This window comes from Xiphophorus maculatus, chromosome 12 (assembly GCF_002775205.1).
Source record: "Xiphophorus maculatus strain JP 163 A chromosome 12, X_maculatus-5.0-male, whole genome shotgun sequence".
Lineage (NCBI taxonomy): Eukaryota > Metazoa > Chordata > Actinopteri > Cyprinodontiformes > Poeciliidae > Xiphophorus > Xiphophorus maculatus.
Window position 1 is genome coordinate 20,293,030 of NC_036454.1, and position 18,455 is coordinate 20,311,484.

At 42.4% G+C, this 18,455-nt stretch overlaps 1 protein-coding gene across 7 annotated transcripts in view; it reads right to left on the bottom strand.

Annotated features, from left to right (window-relative positions):
* The window catches only part of mef2c (myocyte enhancer factor 2C), an 82,564-nt gene that overhangs the window by 11,105 nt on the left and 53,004 nt on the right, over window positions 1-18,455 (bottom strand). For 3 of the 7 annotated variants that reach the window (XM_023343743.1, XM_005803506.2, XM_023343744.1), the window contains 3 exons: window positions 5,715-5,858; window positions 3,005-3,185; window positions 2,188-2,235 (listed from right to left, as the gene is read on the bottom strand). In XM_023343743.1, the coding sequence (XP_023199511.1) occupies window positions 2,188-2,235; window positions 3,005-3,185; window positions 5,715-5,858 (373 nt within the window). Of the gene's footprint in view, window positions 1-2,187; window positions 2,236-3,004; window positions 3,186-5,394; window positions 5,533-5,714; window positions 5,859-18,455 lie in introns of all 7 variants that reach the window. The other 4 variants (XM_023343749.1, XM_023343748.1, XM_023343747.1 and 1 more) reach the window with 4 other exon arrangements.

Below are 18,455 nucleotides of genomic sequence, written 5' to 3' on the forward strand. Positions count from 1 at the left end.
GAATTGGTCCCAGATATGATTGAAACAGTGTTTTACAACTAGTCTTGCAAAGAAACTGAACTCTTGCAGAAAGTGCCACAAAGCGGGTGTTTACGTGCATATCTGAAAGACATCCATCTAAAAGGTTTTGGTTTCATATAGACATATCTAAGACAGTGCAAATGTGGATTTTGCTTATTTAAACACAGTGAAAAGATCACGGGCATCAAATGGCTCTTTATGGTGCAACAGTGTTTGAAACACCTTGACTGCCTTGCAAAAGTATTCATTCACACATTCCTTCGAATGTGTTGACATTTTTCAACCATATGCAATTTTATTGGGATTTTATGTGATAAACCAACACAGTTGCAAGTCTTTTGGGGTATGTCACTAGCAGCTTTGAACAGCTAAAGATGGAAGATTTTGATTTTTCTTGGTAAAATAGCTCAAACCCATGTAGGCTGAAAAGGTTTAATATGTGGTCATACATTTTCTTACCAGATTGTCAAGAAAATTTAGGTCTGGACTTTAACTGGTCCATTCTTACACACACTTTCTTCTAAATCACCTAAGCTGTGGATCTCTGTAGATCCTCCAGAGCATGGGCCTCTTGTCTGCTTCTCTGAATAATTCTCTCCATGCCATTTTGCCTGTTTAGATGGAAAGTCGCAACATAGTAATTTTGTAGCTGACCCATAGTCTTTTTGTATTTTGAATAATCATCTGAACAGTGCTCCGTAAAATGTTCAAAACTTGGGATTTAGTTTAATAACCTAACACTTCTTTAAGCATTTCCATAACTTTATTCCTGGCCCGTCTGTCACGTCCCTTGATCTAAATGAAATTGTTTGTTCACTAATATTCTCTAGAAAAGTTGTATTTTTGCTGAGAATAAATTAAACACCAAGTGACTTGGGAAGACATTCCTTGTACAATTTTATTTTAGGCATACAAGTAAAGGAGACTGAGTACTAAAGCACATTTTTTAATTTTAATTGGAATCAATAAATTGAACAGTTATTCTTCTACTTCACAATTATGCACAACTTTCTGGCGGTATGTCAAATAAAATCCCAATAAAATACATTAAAGTTATAAGGTGACAAAAGGAGACAAAGTTCAAGCGGCATGAATACTTAAGAAAGGGACTGTAACTCTAATGAAGTTCGTAGGAACATCATTAAAACGGGTGACCAAGTTAGTAGAACACTTCCATCTGTGTTCCTCTACTGTTTTTCATTCGCACACATGCTTCCACCATCAGTGGATATTTATCACCGGGGTCTCCCCCCTCCAACCCTACCAAGACACTCTTTCTACCCCCCTTTAACCCCACTCAAATGAGATTTAAGAGAGTACTGAATGGAATCTTTCAGCTTCCACATGACCCTCTCTCTCCACGTTGTGTTTTTCACGGCTGCTGAGCGACGCAGAGCCCTTCACAGAGTTCCTCTGTTCCCCCCCAGTGAAGGCAACACAAAGGCTGCGTTTGAGGCACGCACTGCGGAACGCCGTCAATGGAACGTACGCCACAACAAATGGCCCTGTTGTTGCGCGCACTCGTGTTTGTTGTGTGCGACGGGTGACCAGACAGAGAGCCAGGCGTTGACCCCTGATGGCAGGGCTTTGGGAGTGTGTGTTAGAAAAGGCTACCCAGCTGTGCCCGACCAACGCCCCCAATTCCCCATTTTTACACTCGGGACTGCAAGCCGTAAAATTTAACCATTGAAATGGGAGTCCCTTTCCTATAAACTTGAGCTGAACATGTCCTTGGGGGCACACTGGTGGACAAACAAAACCTCATAAGATTTCATCAACATGCTTCTCCACTGGCATTGCTTAATAAATTAAGATTTTTTTTACAGAAATAATAAACTTCGTTCTTTTGAAAACATAAAATGTAACCAGAGATTCAGGGCCTAGCTTCTGCATACGGTGCAATTTTTAGGTTCTGTTTCCCCCCCACTTGTTTTACCATTTTATAGCTGAAAGCGGGCAGGATGTGTCACAGCCGAGGCACTGAGCAAACATTCCCATATGAACTTCACGACCACTAACTTCAACACATCATGGACCAAATCTTCACTTGGGTTTGGGTTAGTGTTAGTCATGCGTTTTATGGCCCCAAGTGGGTGAGTGGGTGACATAGATGTGTGTTTGTGTGTCTGCAAGCAGACATGTGTGAGAAGAGGAGGCCATTCTTACCAGCACTGGTGCCTGCGCCAGTGGTGAGGTCAGCACCCATGAGGCCACCTGTAAGATGAAATAACGAGCAAAGCAGAGGAGAAAAAACCATTAGAGGATAGACACCCACACAGCATCCATTCCGCCTCCCTGTCTCTCCCACTTTAATCACAACGTGTGTCGGTCCGACGCGAGAAGCAAGGCTTCCTCCCACTTAAACCCTTAGCACACTGAGCAACTGGACGACACTGCGGATGCACGAAGGTGCTGTCCAAGAAAAATGACACATTATTATTTTTAAAACATGCGAGGTGGAAGAGTGGGAGGGTTGAGAATGTTTTTTGCTCTGGATGCGGTGAGCGCCAAAGCTCATATTTAGTTTGTGCTCTGCGTTTCAGACATCCAGTCGTAATGACAGGGTTGAGGGTGTGGGCAACAGCCTTTTGGGCTACAGGGACAGAAAAAGGACTTTGGACAACAATAACAAACCAACAGGCTCAACTGCTTATAAGTAGCACCAGAGTCTCACAATAAATAACTGTGGGTTGGGATTTAATATTGTTTTACATCATTTTGCTGTTACCTTTGACAAAACAGTGAAGCAGGGAATATGTGATTATATGTGGGAGGGAAAAAAAAACTCCAGCTTCATTCACCGCCTTTAGGTGGAACATTGTGGGTAGCTGTCATGAATTAAATTACACGTTTTGATGTGTCTGGCTCTATTAGCATGACAGACAAGTTCACACGCATGCTCGAAAAGACAGACAGATGGGATAACCGCATGCTTTGGGGTCGGGGGGGTGCATGGGTGCACATGGGGCACTACCTGCGTTACCTGCACTGGGGGGTCTATGTGTCACGCCTGGAGACATGCTGTTTCTCTGTAGACCATGGTGTGCTAGTGGCAACAGATTGTGGTTGCCTAGGGACCCGCCAGGATGGCTGTAGATTAAATTGTTCTGGTTGCTTGTGGGGATAGAGACGGGCATGTCGTAGTTCGATGGGGGCACAGCCTGCTGGGAAAGAGATGAGAAAAATAAATAAAAATGACAAAGATTAGACTAAAGGTAACAACCATTCAGGTGAGTAAATGAAAGATTAGGGCTTTTAGTAAAGAGTGGATAAAAAGAGACAGAATGATGATTCAGAAACACTCCAGGAGTGCAGAATAAAGACAGAATTGCTGAAGAGTACAGATGACATAAAAAGACATCAAATTTCAAAAGGGACGAATGTGAAAAAAGAAAAAAAAGTGGACTGGACATGTACAGAAAATTTTAAAAATCCAAATAAGAGAGCAGTAAAGAAAGAATAAGTAGGACTAGAAAAGATTGTCAACAAAGAACAAAGAATTCTCTTGTTAGTAACTCTGGCCATGGAAACCCTTTAGCATTTCGGTTTGATTTAGCATGACTTAGCATCTAAACAAAAAATTCCTAAGAATGGCATGACTGAAAACATTTTGTTTTACTTTCCCACATCTTGAGATCAGAAACGGACTCATGACTGATCTGAGTATTTTATGGACTATTACAAAACAGCCCAAAATAAATTCTATGGGTTACCTGGATAAAGAAATGGCATTTGGCATTTTTCCTAAGAAGGCCAAAATAAAATATAATAGATTTACCTTCTAAATAGTAGTTCCTGAATATGTTTTCTTTTAGATGAAATTAAGAATTACTTTCCCTTCTGCGTCACTGAGCCGACACCAGGTGTTTAAATGGTTGGCGCAGATCAGCCAGCAGCTCAATCAGGAACACGAGTCAAGCTAACCCGACAGCCCTGAGGCATCCAGTTTGTCATATTTATTGTGTCATTTGGCAGAAGGATTTAACCTTGGGAGTGCCCTGGAAGTGGTTGATCCTTTATGTTAGTTTTAGGAAGTAGAAAATAGGCCTCTAAATTACTGCCATGTGTCTTCTAGTTGCGGAGGGAGTGTATCGTGAGAGCATCGGCCTGCTGTACATGGAAACCGGCTTGGTGCCTTACCATTGCCTCAACTTCTATGATATTTTTCCCTCTACATTGCTATGGACAAATATTATTCCAACATACAAAAAATGGTTATTTCTACCATTTTTCATTGTGAGCTTTTGTACGCTTCACTGTAACTACCAATCCAGTCACCCGCCCAGTCCGCCATTTCTTCCACTTTAGAGTCCTCACTGGACTTTCAGAGCTTATCATTGCCTTCTTTGTAGTGGGAGCTGTCTATGTCTCCCATTACTGGGAGCAAAGGGCCCCGTTTGTGAACTGTCTTCTAGCTGGTGCCATCCTTCCTGTTTTCACTCATCTTCCTCCCTTGCCTTTCCCCACAGCTCCCCCACCCCCTGCCAACAGTCCCCTGCAATCCAGAGGCCCAGTGCTTGGCAGCCGCTCTGACCACACGCTGAACTGCCACTTGTTGTGTACAGAGTCCACCCTTCAACTCAGCAACCCCTGCCTTTTTTCTAACCACATCGCCTCCTGCTCCACGTGGGCTAGATACTACTGTTCTCCTCTTACTAATATGCTGTGGAATTATGTCTCTCTATGCAAGTGCCAAAGAGCTAACCATTCCAATATGGCACATTCTGAATGAGGAACAGGGGTCAGTTTAAATGGAAAAGAAGACCCTATTTTGTGGTTTGTGTCAGCTTACTTTGCAAAATTAACATCATAAATCTTGCAGACGCTACCTTGACATGTGTCCACTAAGAAGCCCTCAATAATTTCAGGTTTGTGAAGAACATGGAACATCTGCTACAGTTTCTCTGCCATGCTGCCTGCCACCTCCCCCCACCACTGCTCCCTCTAACCCCAAACCCCTGATGTTGCAGGTGACTGAGCGCTGTTTTGGTGCAGGCAGCAAAGGGACAAACATGCACACCACACTCCCCCCGGGACACAGGCAACAGTAGTGCGGGCGGAATGAGTTCAAGGTGGGAAAGTCAGATAATTTTTTTTTTTTCTTGAGAGAAAGTCTGCAATTAATAGAGGAAAACGCCTGTGAGCTGCGGTCACTCTTCTGTCAGATTAGAGGGCTGTTCTTCAAATGTAAGCAAGCAAGTTTAAAGAACTATAATTTCTTCATTGTAAATAAACACTGTAATCGCACTTTGAGCTTACTCTCACTCTCTTTGTGCAATTAGTCCAGTTAAAAACAACTGTGGTTAGCTGGGTTAGCTCAACAGTTGCCATTGAAAAGCTGCTGAGCGAAGGGGTTGCTCCCTCAGTACTTACAGGGATCTTATGAGTTTTTATCATGTGATCAAACTCCTCATTAATCTGTTTGTATTTCTCCTCAGTGCGTGGAGTGAGGATGAGAGCAGACTCGAGCTCCGGGCTCTCACTGCCCTTGTTCTCCTTCTTGTTCAATGCCTGGCCAGGTTCCACAATCACAGAAAAAGGAGGTGGGGGAAACATGAAGACATGAAGGTACGGAATGATGGCGGGGACATGGAGATGAAGAGACAGACACAAGGGGAGAAAAAAACAGGGACAAGGGGAGAGAGGAAAAGAAAGGTGAGAGCAAGGCTCTGGGGTTAATGACAAGTACTTACACACAGTCTCTGTCTGCTGATCATCAGATCAATGTCCTCGTTTATTTTCCTGTACTTGTCCTCGGACTCGGGGCTGTGGCCCACCGAGTCATCTGCATCTGGGTCTGGGCTGTCACAGCCGTTTAGGCCCTTCTTTCTCAACGTCTGAAATCAGAGCAGTTGCACAACATAGTTGAAGGGGTTTTTGCGTAGGTAGCCAAGGATCCCAATTAAAATACCTTAGCCTTTATTCTTATTTTAAAAAATGAACTGTTAAAGTACATTTGTTGTTTTAAAGAACTGCTCCATGACAAGTGTTTTGTTTTTTTGTTTTTTTTTACCATTTTGGAAATCTCTAACCTGTTAACATTGAGAGAAAGAGCATTAGACACACTTACATTCAACTTACCATTCAGAATGACACAGATATTTTAATCACAAGCGACAGCACAATGCCACATATAATCATAGACTTGAAGAATTAAAAATAGTACAAGACTTTGAAAAAACCCCAAAACAATAAAGAGGAGGTGTGGGGTTGTGGTATTCAATGCCTTGTAAATGTGGAAATATTTTACTGCAATTACAGCTGCAACTACTTTATGGTATGTCTCTTTGAACTTGACAATAACATTTTTGCCCTTTCTTCTTCACAGCACAGCTCAGTCATAACTTTGATTTATTTTCCCTAGGATAATCCTGTATTTACATGGAAACTGGCTTGGTGCATTGCCTCAACTTCTATGATCTTTATTCCTTCTACATTCCCTTTCCCCTGTGAAGACAAAAATCCACATACCATAATGCTGCCACCACCATGTTTCACCAATGGGGATGTTGTGGAAACCCGACTTCCTAGAGCTTTCTTTCAGCAGTAATAGATCATAGCTTGTACTTGTATAACACTTTATCAAGTGCAGAGGACCTCAAAGTGCTTTACACACAATCAGTCATTCAGCCATTCACGCACACATGGGTGAATTACATGCCGATTGTGGTAAGACACATTGAGGCCACAGCTGTGCTGGGGCAGTCTGACATGACATGTTGTCATGCACTGGTGCCATCAGGCCCACCAGCAATCTCAAGAACCCGAGTGAGACAGACAGCATTGGGATTGAACCAGCAATCCACCGGTTATAGGACGGACTCCACCACCGTCGCCACCATCAACCAACAATAATAGCCTTATTCTCATTACTTTCCATAAAGAACAGATTTGTGGAATGCACAACTATAATAATTTCATGATTAAATTACACACAGTTGGCCTCATTTCACTAATAAGGTGATGTCTGAAGGCTGTCAGTTGTACTTTAGACCTGTCAAAGTAAAGGAGGTGGATACACATGTACACTGGGCTATGGGTGGTGTAATAAATATTACAATTCATCACTTCACTTTATTAGTCTGTTACAAAAATAAAAATGTAACATCACAAAACTGCTACTTCAAGGCACTATATACAGTATGTGCTTTAAGGAAGGCAGTTTCTTGTTTTGGCCACCTGATGGCCACCTGCCCCTATTAGAGTGGGCAGCAAAACAGCAGAAAACCACTCACTGGCTTACCACTCCCTCTAACTGGAGGAGCGACTAAGACAAAGAAAGCTTTAAAGGAGGTGAGGGAGAGCCACATCTGTCCTTTTTTTTCTTTTAAAGAAATTGTTGACATCCTTAACAACAAAGATGAGTTTCACAGTACATTACTTTGCATGATAGCATGAGAGTCTGCCTGCCTTGCAACGATAGGTGCTGTGTTCATTTGCCTCGCAAAGTGGGGAGACAAAGACAGAGCAGGAGAGCAGAAAAGTACAGTAGCTGACAGTTACAGATCTCATCAAAGACACCCCCTCCTCCCACTCTTCTCCATCCACCCCCCTTTCCATTCCCTCTCTCCTTCTGGCTTTAATAAAGGGAGATTAGTCTACAGGAGGAATATCATGGGCCTGCTCCTGTCTGTGCAGTCGTTGCTTCGCACCGCGCTCTCCTACTTTCATCTGAAGCTCCATATCAGACAGACGTAATTAAATTTACTTTAGCACACCCTGTATTTGATGCTGATCAAGTGTGTGTATGTATGTGGGAGGGGAAAGAAGGGGAATGAATCTGTGTTTGTGTGTGCAGGGGTGGGTGTGTGAGAGTAGGTGTTTGAGTCAAGCAAAAGAAAAAAAAAGAAAGAAAGAAAAAGCGACCGAGCAGGAGAAAGGAAAGGAGATGGATGCTAAGATAAGTTAATCTCTGTGAACTTCTTCCTCTCATTTGTTTCTCTCCGCCAGTTCTCACTCACAGAAGCGATACAAGTGCGAGCAACTCCATCACAAGCAGCTGCAGAAATGACAGGAGCGATCTGCCTGCTTAGAAAACAAATAACAATCCAGTTATCTCTTATGTCAGCACAACAAAGGCCTGTTTAGAGTGTGGTTTTAGTGAACTTAGAGGGCCGCTTTTGTGTGTGTGTGAGATAACTGTTTGATTCTTGAAGCGTCTCGTGGCTGAGGCATCTACTGTAAGTGTGTCAACATTTGCTGGCTCTCCGAATCCTCCCTCGGCCCCTAGAGTGGAAATCTGGAATTCTGAATTCAAAAGCGTCTCTCATATCTTTTGACAGTCTTCAGGAAATCACACCAAACAAATCAGCTGAGGTGATACAGAAGACCTGCAGTGAATCAGGCCCTCTTGCTCTATTAGAGCACTCTACGCGGAAAGAACAAAGGGGTGACAGAGGTTCAGCACGCTGCATTCTTGTTTATAAGAAAAGGCGTCAGATGTAAAAAAGTTTCGATTTCTCCTGCCGAGCTTCCTCCGTGATCTTGGCAATGCATCACATCATGCTGACAAGAGCTGAACTGCCGGCCTTTCCTTGGTTCACATGAGAACACACGCAAGTACCAGTAACTTTTCTTCCCACCAGCACAGATTTCCACCTACTGCCACCAGCGTGGAGAGCACTAGGGATTCAATTCCATTCTTGGAGAAACAGTAGTATAGCGAAGCGGGAGGACGAGAGCAAAGGCTGGGCCAAAAGTGTCACCCATATGGGGTAACTGAGCTGGCTGTCCTGCAGAGGGTTGGGCAATGGTTGCACTGGGTGTCGATGGAGTGCAGGCGGCCAGGACAGGAGTGTTACATGACTACGAAGCATGTGGCCTGGGCTTAGCTCTCCAGCAGGACTCGACATATTTAGGGTAGGGATCAAGGATGCTATGTCACCTATCCCAGTTATGCCCACCTGTTCAGTGACATCACATCTGTTGCCAAAGACTGACAAACAGCCCAGCAACCAATAGGATCATCTGTAGCCATAAATGGACCTCTCACTCTTGTAGCCTCCTTTTGCCATCCTATGCTTTTTAATGTTATTTTCTAACTTGTTCATATGTTTAATTTATTTATCTATTTTTTTATTTTAAGGAGACTTCAATTCTTGTTAGGGGGTAAGAGTTACTTATTAATTTGACAAGGCAACAAACAAAAATAACTTATTACTTATAAGTGTATGGTCGAACAACCTCTCACTAAAATGGAGTCCTCGGGGAATGTTGGGCCAGTATTAGATTCTACAAGTATATTTTATGATAACCACTTTATGATACTGTAGTTGCATAGTATCAAAGTATTTACCCACTTTTTTATTCCAAACAGAAATGCAGCAATAGTTCAAATTGCTGCTAAAACAATGTAAAGACAGTATTCTTATACAATAGTTAAGAAAGTCACTATCAATTGGACATTTTTCTTTGATTGCCTCTGTTTGACTGGTTAAATAATGACAAATCAGATTTTTTTTTTCCTCTGGTCATTAAACACTTTTGAAAACAGTCAAAAACTGGGAACTTCCAACCAAAAGAAAACTCTCCGATGGACTATCCTGTAAACCAAAGACAGGAAGTGAACCAATGAGAGAGGCAACATGTTGAATTGTGTGTTGCTTCGCTTACTGTTCATACTTGGCAACATCTTGTAGAAGAACATCTTGGTTAGAACACCATGATAAAAGCAGAAACACCAGGTCTGTAAATATTTGGCATTCTGCCACTGCATGTTTTTTGTTGTGAACAAGCTGAGGGGGGTGTTTCTGCTTTTGGTTAGTACTAGTTTGGTTAGTGCTAGTTTTTATTAATGCCAGATATTGGCAGATATTGTAACTGCAAGGTGCTGTAAAAATATTTTGATCCACTTTCAAAAGTGCAGTGCAAAAGTGAATCAAGCCAAAAAAAAGAGGGACATTTCTGGCAAGTCCCCAGTACTATCCTGAGAGTTTATTGTTTTTCAACTACATTAGTGTCACTAAGTATTCCTTCTAACTGCCCTCTTTTCGCACCTTCTCTGCTACGTTCTCAAAAGGACAGAACAATAAGACCATATTTGACCAAAGTGTGAAATGAGAAGTAGGTGAGTAAGAAGTGAGTAGGAGAGGATGATGACTTCAGACACCAAACAAAAACCACAGAATGTGTCTAAGAATACACTGATCACGTACTTTGCCAGGGTACAATATGGACAAAGTCCAGTAAATGTGCAAGATGGGGGGCCGGAAATGAGGGTTATATGGTTTAAAAAATGGCATAAAAGCTGTTTCTTCTTGCTTCGCTCAGTGTCTTTCTCCATGGCCCCTTTGGAGGCTTGCTCCTAATTAAACTCCTTCTTCATGACGCTCCCTTATGACTCCACTCACAGGGCTTGTGTGAAGCAGGCACAGCATAGACAAGGTGTCCTACATACTTGAGACGCAGCATCTCAGTGGTATCCCGTAGCTTTGCACCTTCAGCCAAGCTGGCCTAGACTGCGGTGGTAGAAGAGAAACCATCGGACAGCATTGAGAAAACTGAGTGAGGTGACCAGAGCTAGAAAGAATCAGAAGCATGCTTGTTCAGTGAATACACATATTCACAACGTCACATGCTTTGAGTTCTGTAATGTTTTAATAACAGCAAAAAGAGCTAAATTTCATAGTTTGGGTTGTGGGTGCCAACTTAGTGTCGCTCTCAAGCAAAACAGCGGAGGGTATTTGGGTGTGAATTCTGAGTGGCCCCAGGGGGTCTGCTAGGGACAGATGACGCCTGCCCAGAGCTCCCGCCATACCAGGATCCGTCTGCTCGGCAGTCTGCCACCCTGCTCACCCTCTCTGTCCCTCTATCCGTCTTTCTGCCCCCATGTCTCAGTCTCAGTCTGCTCCTCAGTCTGTCTTGGTCTCGCCTTCGCTGTCCTGCGCCTCACATTTTCTGCACTTCAACCATTTCTCGAACAGAGTCAAAACACTGTTGGCTTGATGGGTACGTCTTTATTTCTGATCTACTCTGGCTAGTTGATGGGTTGTGTTTGGAAAGAGTTCCAGTACTGACCATTTCCCCTCTGCAGTTATCTTGGCAGTGGCTGAAGGGTCTGACATGTTCAATATTGTGTTTATGGCTATTGGTGACAGCCAGGCCAGTGAATGTTTTTCAATGTCCTCAACCCATTGACTGACAGCACCAGTGCAAAAACATGTAAGAAAAACAACCCATTGATAGAAACTCTTTTCACATGTGGTAAATGGTAAGATCGTTCCTGGAGACACTTTTGAAACGAAACCAAGACAGAGGATAAGAACTAATTATCCATGTAATGGAGTTATTAAAAGGTTTAATGGCAGGTTCATTTTAAAAGCATTAAACTTAGCCAAATTTTCACAGAACAGATGTATGAAAAACAACAATGTCTCTGTCTATAGTTGGTTGTGGTTCTATTAGCCAATCACCAATGTTTTGAATTCATCATTATTAACTCTGAGTTGGGAAGCTGTTGTTTTGAGAAATACAGTAGTTAATTCTTTAGCAAATGTGTGATGACCTAGAGGTATTTAAATAAACATATACACTGTTTAAAGACTTATCTGTAACATGAACAATGTAATCACGTTGTTAATCAATTAACAACTTAGTCTCTTTTGAAACAGTGAAATTCAAGCATTAACAAAGAGGTAATGAAGAACTTCAGGATAAAAAATATATACTTATTTTCTTTACAACAAAAAAACATAGGGAGTGTATAGTAAATTTCAGCTGAAATATATTACCAACCCAAGATTAAATTTTGATTAAAATCAAGGGGAAAGTTTTGAAAGACCACCAGGAGCATGCTTTATTTAACCATCTGACAAACTTCATTGAGTAAGAGCATGCTGGTAAGGTGTAATGTGGTTTAATGTTTGTAAGGTTGAGGCAAGTAAGAGAAACACTGTCTCTTCCCATTACAAATGCAATGGAGGTAAGTCTGAAGTGGAAAAGTTGTGGATTAAGAGCTTCCAGCACCGGCGTACCATAAGCACAATCAGGGTGGCCTTACCGTCAGCAGGGAAGAAGTAATAATATGTTTGAGATGTGCTTTTATTCCCTATATTTCTATTTCATTTTGGGCCTGTTTGGTCTTATTCTTACTTGCTCTATTTCTCTCTCTCTCTCTCTTGCTGTCTCACACTCTTTCTCTCTCTGGCTCACTCTTTCGGTTCTGTGCTTTTCAAAGCAAAGGGAACATCAGAGGAATCAGGCTGGCTTAGTTTATTGGAAGCAGATGGCAGACCAAAGGGAAGAGGGCCACAGTTTCATGAAGCGTAGTTTGAACATGCCAGGACCATGTCGAGGGGCATGCCCATGGATGGCGGCGGCATGGTGTGTGTATCTGCATGAGCGATTTTGGGCTAGATAGCTGATTTAGTAGGTTACCAGTCTGAGAAGTGGGACCCCTAATCACAGTGTGTCCCTGTGTGGGTGTGTGTGCGTGTGCGTGTGTGTGTGTGTGTGTGTTTCTTATTATTCTTCAGTGCACCCAGTAGTCACTGGGTAAGGTCACTATTGGTTTAGCTACTTTTGAGAGATTCTGTGCCTTTTAAAGTTCCTATTTATTGTGTCTTGCTGTATTTTAATCAGAAATCTAAGGTTATTTTCTGAGTTTTCTCATGCTTGAGCAAAGTTTTGATATTTCTAGTAATTAACAACAGAGTGTATGTTCTTTCTGTCTGTAGAGAGGACTCCTAGACTGTCCTAAAAATGGAGTGAAGAAAGTAATAAGTAAAATGTTTGTAGAGGTGAGGGAAGTGAACGGTTATTCACATTTCCTCAAACTATGTCTATGCTAAAACTGATACTAAGATGAGCACACTCAAACACACACACACACAATTTTAGCTAGCCAGTACACAGCAGAATACCAGATGGTGCAGTGTTTCCCATATGGAAGACACACACACTTAGCACATGTCAGAATCCAACACTGTTTGCTGCAGCAGCATCCCAGCTTCAGGAACAAAGTGGTCATTCAGACTTGTCACTACACTGTATAATTAGCCAGATAGACATTATGACACACAATGCCAGCTCAGTGGAACTGCATAAAGAGGGCACTTGTGTGTTCACCCTTAGCCTGGCCATCTTTCATCCTCATCTACACTCCAGCTGTAAAATACTTCTCTATTCAAATGAGAACAAATCTATAAGAGCTTCTGATGAAAAGCAGAAAATTGATCGGCCAAGGGTAAAACTGTGTGTTTTCCTCTCAAGTGTAGATTTACATACTTTGTATAGGTAGTAATGGGATATGAGCAGTTTATGTCAGAGATGCTACTCCAGATGTGATACAATCATATCAATACAGCTCTAAATTACAGACTCAAAAGTGATATGTAGTGACAGTGTAGCCGAGTAACTTCAGCTGTCTTCGGATGAAGATCTCAAGTCACGTTCGAGCTGCTCTGTGTTCCTACTTTGTGGTCCCCTCCAGCATCACTAATCTTCACTTAGCGTCTTTTGTCTCTCCGTCTCTTATCGCGTGGCAACATAGCAGGAAAAGGGAGCTGGAGGGGGGCCTCGAGTAACAATGACCGGCCTGCTGACCTCTATACCGTGACCTTGAGTTTCCACACTCAAGAGGGGAGAGAAAAGGGGAAGGGGTGGGAGGGTACTCCAGGCAGGGCAGGGAATGCCATCTTTAAAAATAGATCTTCATTATTCTAAAATTTTTTTCCATAAATAGTTTCAAAGCACAGGGCATCATTTCATCTTAATGACTGGCGTGAATTGTTTTAGGCTGTGCAGTGGAAAAGCCTTGCCTTTTTGGCAGCGTGGCCTCAGAAGTGGCCTGCCTTTTGCGCTGCTGCCTCACCACAGGGACCACATATTGGCACATTTCAAACAGTCTATTTTTAAAACCTCCTTTTTGTTGTTGTGTGAGTACCTCAGACTTCCGCTTTGGTATTGACCCTAAAAAACACCTCTCACAGAGATCCAAGTGGTATAATTTCTTGACTGAGGTTCTGCTTTTCTGGTCAGCGGGCATCTGATGTGGAAAAAAGTGCTGAGCCTGTAGGTCACACATATTATCTAACATCTTGTTTAACTTTTCTGTAGTCAGAAAAGGCGTACAGGCAATAAAACAGGAACTCAGTAAACGTCTGACGCCGACGCCTTCGTTTTTGTCACTTTTATCTTAACAAATGCTTGAACGTACTGACGAAGTTGAAATAACATTCTACAAATGAATCTTCTCTGTAACAAGAAGACTTTTGAAAATAACCAGTCAGGGACAGTCTCTTTGGTGAAGTATGGGAGAGAGAGAGACCACGAGAGAGAGGGAGAGGGCAACATTGGAGACAAATAATAGACTTATTTATTCAGGGGATCAAATGTTTCAAGGCACCGCAAGGTCTCATACCAAGGGCCTTCTGGATGCAGTAGCCGAGGGGCAAATCTTCTCTGTTGATCTTTGAAAAGTGAAGGGGGAAGTGAGAGGGAGAAAGACGCTGAGACAGAGGGCTGGATGAATACCCTCACACTTTGCTTACTCACTCCTCTGCCTAAACACCCCCAACCTACCCAGCCTAAAACACAAGGAGGGGGCAATTAAAAAGAAAGAGAGAGAGCGACAGAGAGAGGGAGAGATTGAAAGCAACCCAAGTTCTATTCTTCTATCCCTTCCTGACAAAACACAGACAGCTATATTTAGCTTCATCACATTCTATTTTTAGACCGCTTCCACTTTTTTAACGTTTATTAGAAGGAGAATACTTCAAATAAAGTGCCGCTGTTCTGGGGGTGGTACGTTTTGTGGTCATATCAATTTGTGTTGTCAGTTCTGTGACTGTGAAGCATACTTATAGGGGAGCAAATAAATCTCCATTTAAAGAGTCTATTTAAAAGTTGAAATGAGCTGGAACAGAGAGCGTTGTGCAACTCAATACCTCCACATTGTGTTCTTAAAAGTGAAATCTCATAACATTTAGTTTGTGGTGTATTTTAGCTTTGGGGTAACTTGGATAAATGTCAGTACCTTAGAGAGTGTTGAAAAAGTGAACCTCAATCTTCACCACATTTTGTCATGTTCCAATCACAAACACTTCTGTTTGCAGAAACTTCAAGAAAGGGTAGAGTGTAATGCAATATTCCAGGTATTGTTCAATTTCTCATTTGAAAAATGAAGTATGGAACAACTGCAACTCCCCCCACCAATTGCGAACCTGTGGCAGAACTTGAGATGTTATGTTTACACATTCAGCCTTATTAACTTTTGAGTTATTTTGCAAAGGTGAATGGAAAATGTCACTCTTTAGGTGTGCATGGTACTGGGTTACCTCATAAAATGTGCACATACTTAAAGCGAAAGGTTGTTTAACAAGCTACTGACTCAGTATGGCTGACTACAAATCTACAATACACATCAGATTTTAATTTGCAAAAAAGTTTAAGAGCTATTTTCTTAGTTCCAATGTGTTTAGAATCGTAATTACAATGAATTCAACTTGATCCAGCAGTTAGTGACTATCTGCCCCTTCTTTTAATCACTCTGTGATGCCATGTGCAAAATCTGCCATCCAAATCTTTGTTTTTAGCAAACGCCGATACTCTTAGCTTGCCAATGCCACAAGGTTAATTTACTTAGTTCATCAAAGTAGCTTCAGCTCTTAATCCTCGTCTCACCAGCAAAAACAAGCCGTGTTGTCGATTGCTAGTAAACACTGAGGCACTGTGAATGCCGGGACAACCACACCCCTCACCTCCGCCCCATGTTACGCCACATGTGCCCTATTCTGAAACCGCAGAATGGCTGCACACAAAATTACAGTGGACAACTGAAAAGGACTGAAGATATGATATGACCCCCGCTGTTTCTCTTGGATGCTGACACATGTAAAAGTAATGGAGGATAAATTACATTCAAGTCCAAGTAATTATACAGTCTTTGAGAGCCATGAGAAGCAGCCATTCAGTGAAGCCGATCAACACAGAAAACTCCCCAAGGCTAATGTTCTCCACGCTGTTTAGAAACTAAATAAGCACACAGAATAGCATACACGCTGGAAAATATTTTCACAAGAGTGCGGCAGAACACGAGCACACTGGCAGCTCAGATGAGGAGATCACATGTCGTGTTGACTTGCAGGAATTTTATGAGAAAATAGAGAAAAGGGGACAGAATTAACAAAAAAGGCATTTTTGAGGTTACCAAGTCGATCCAAATGAGACTTTGTACTATTTTGAAAGCGTTAAAAAACCACCGCCTGTTGCAATGTGAACTGAGCTGGTGTAGATGCGCTGTCGCCTAGAAATACCTGGCTTGATGGGCTTTCTCTTTATGTTTCTTCATTTGCACTCCCCCACAGCACCGCCCCCTTCCTCACACTCTTCCCCCTTCTCCGATGGACTGTCACTGGGATGAAATCACACCTGTGCTTCTCACACGTCTTGGTACACGGGTGAAACATACGCAGGGTGAAACATGGTGAGGGAGCTTTGCTGAATCTCATTAGCCAAGCAGGTAGTCATTAACAGAATGACCTTTGGAAATAATTACCAGCCTTTCTCCCTCCATCCCTCTTTCCCTCCCTCCTTCTCTTCTAGCACTCATCTATCCCTCTGTCCCTTTCCGTTTCCATCCCTTACTCAGTAGTTCCTTCTTAGAGAAAATGTAGGCAGAAGAAATGTGGGGGAAAAAAGCTGAGGTTAGGGTGTGGGAGTCAATTCGTGCTGCTGCTGTTTAAGATTACAGGGTGATCTGAACTTTCAGATTAGGTTAATCTGCTGGGAATGGGATTGGCCAGTGGCCCTCCTCTGGCAGGCAGGTCACCTAAGTTCCAAGCTCCATGTGCTGCTCCATGTGATACTTCAGCACAGATACAGGCGTGTGCAGGTTCTGTTGGAGGTCACCACAGCACTCAGCGCAAGGTATCCATGTAGCAAACATGCAGTCAAATACACGATCTCCAACACACTAAGAGGACAATGGCTCACACTGTACAGCTGAATACAACTGATACCAGCATTACATCCATTGAGGTTGTTTTCCCAGCATAGAGGACACATGGCCCCATTTACCACAACAGGAACTAACCCTTTAGTTGCATCACAAACCTGCATTCTTTGTTTCAGCAGTAGGAAGGACAAGCACATTGTGGTGCAGGGATTTGGCAAAGCCCATCAGAGTTGTTAGATTTGGTGGTTTTTCAATCTCAGCATGATCCAGCCAACTCTGCTTTGGTTTGGGCTATGGGAGCTATCATCAGTAGAGGAAACAGAAAGGACTCTGTCAATGTGCTGTGGCAATTACTCCCCATCCCCTCCCAAACATCCCCTTCTCCCCCAGAAAAATAAATCACCAATAACGATGGGAAGAGTGATTGTTCTTAAGTGTGAACAGCATAAGACTAAAAAAAGAGAAATGGCACTTTTATCTCATCTTTTCCAAGTACAGCTCTAATGCTCTTCACATGTCCAGGAAGCCAGTCTGGCGAAGTATGGGAAATCTATCTATGTGTATATCTGTTTCATCTGCAGCCAGACTCAGAGTGAGACGTGGACCTGCCAGCAGGACACACTTGAACCCTCCGCCGACATCCAGAGATGATGGATCAGTGTCTGTGTTTGCTTTTATCAAGTTGTGAGAGTCGAGATGAGCTCAGGTGTCTCTTTGAACACTTATTGTTAATTAAGAGGACCTCCCCTCTTGTTTAGCCAAGGCGTGATAGCTGTACATTGAAAAGTTTAGTACAGTCACAAGAGGAGTATCAGGGAGTTAGAATAGCATGGTAAAAAAGAGAAGATCAAACAGAGTTATTAAACTATACATCTCAGTTTGTTTAAAATTTCAGAAAAACATTTTAAACTGTTTTTTTTTATTTGTGACTTCCTTTCTAATTTCCATGGAGAATCGGCAATGCCAGAGTTGCATCCAAGGTGCTCCCCTCTTTCTCCAAACAACCATATTTTAAAGGGAGCTTTGCATCATGTTATAATGTTATTCTCTCATCAAAAACATACCTTAAGTATTGCTTTGATTCTTTCATTTATCATTTATACTTGATCATACATAGTGCCACCTATTTCCACAGAAATAGATGCAGTTTACAGCTGAGGGAGGGGCCTTAAAGAGCGCCCCTCTCCCACAACTCGCCCACTCAGCTCCTCCAAACTAGTGTCAGTAGCAATTAGCAAACAACTCTTGGAACTGTGCAACTGCTGAGAGTATCATACAAACTACTTCTCAGTCCAACGCTCCTAGGAGTGGTTGTAAATGTCATATTGGAAAAAAGTGTTGGAAAGAACAGGAGCTTCTTAAAGAGATACAGGCCAATTTCAAGGCATCGGATTGCGAAGTCAAATTTCTTTTAAGTTATGTTTGATATATACAACATTTTTATGACATCTGAAAGTAACATAGTTACTTGATTGTGCGATAAAATGGCCCTGTGCCTAGAACATAAACGATAACGCCTCTTTAAGCTTTGAGAAAACTA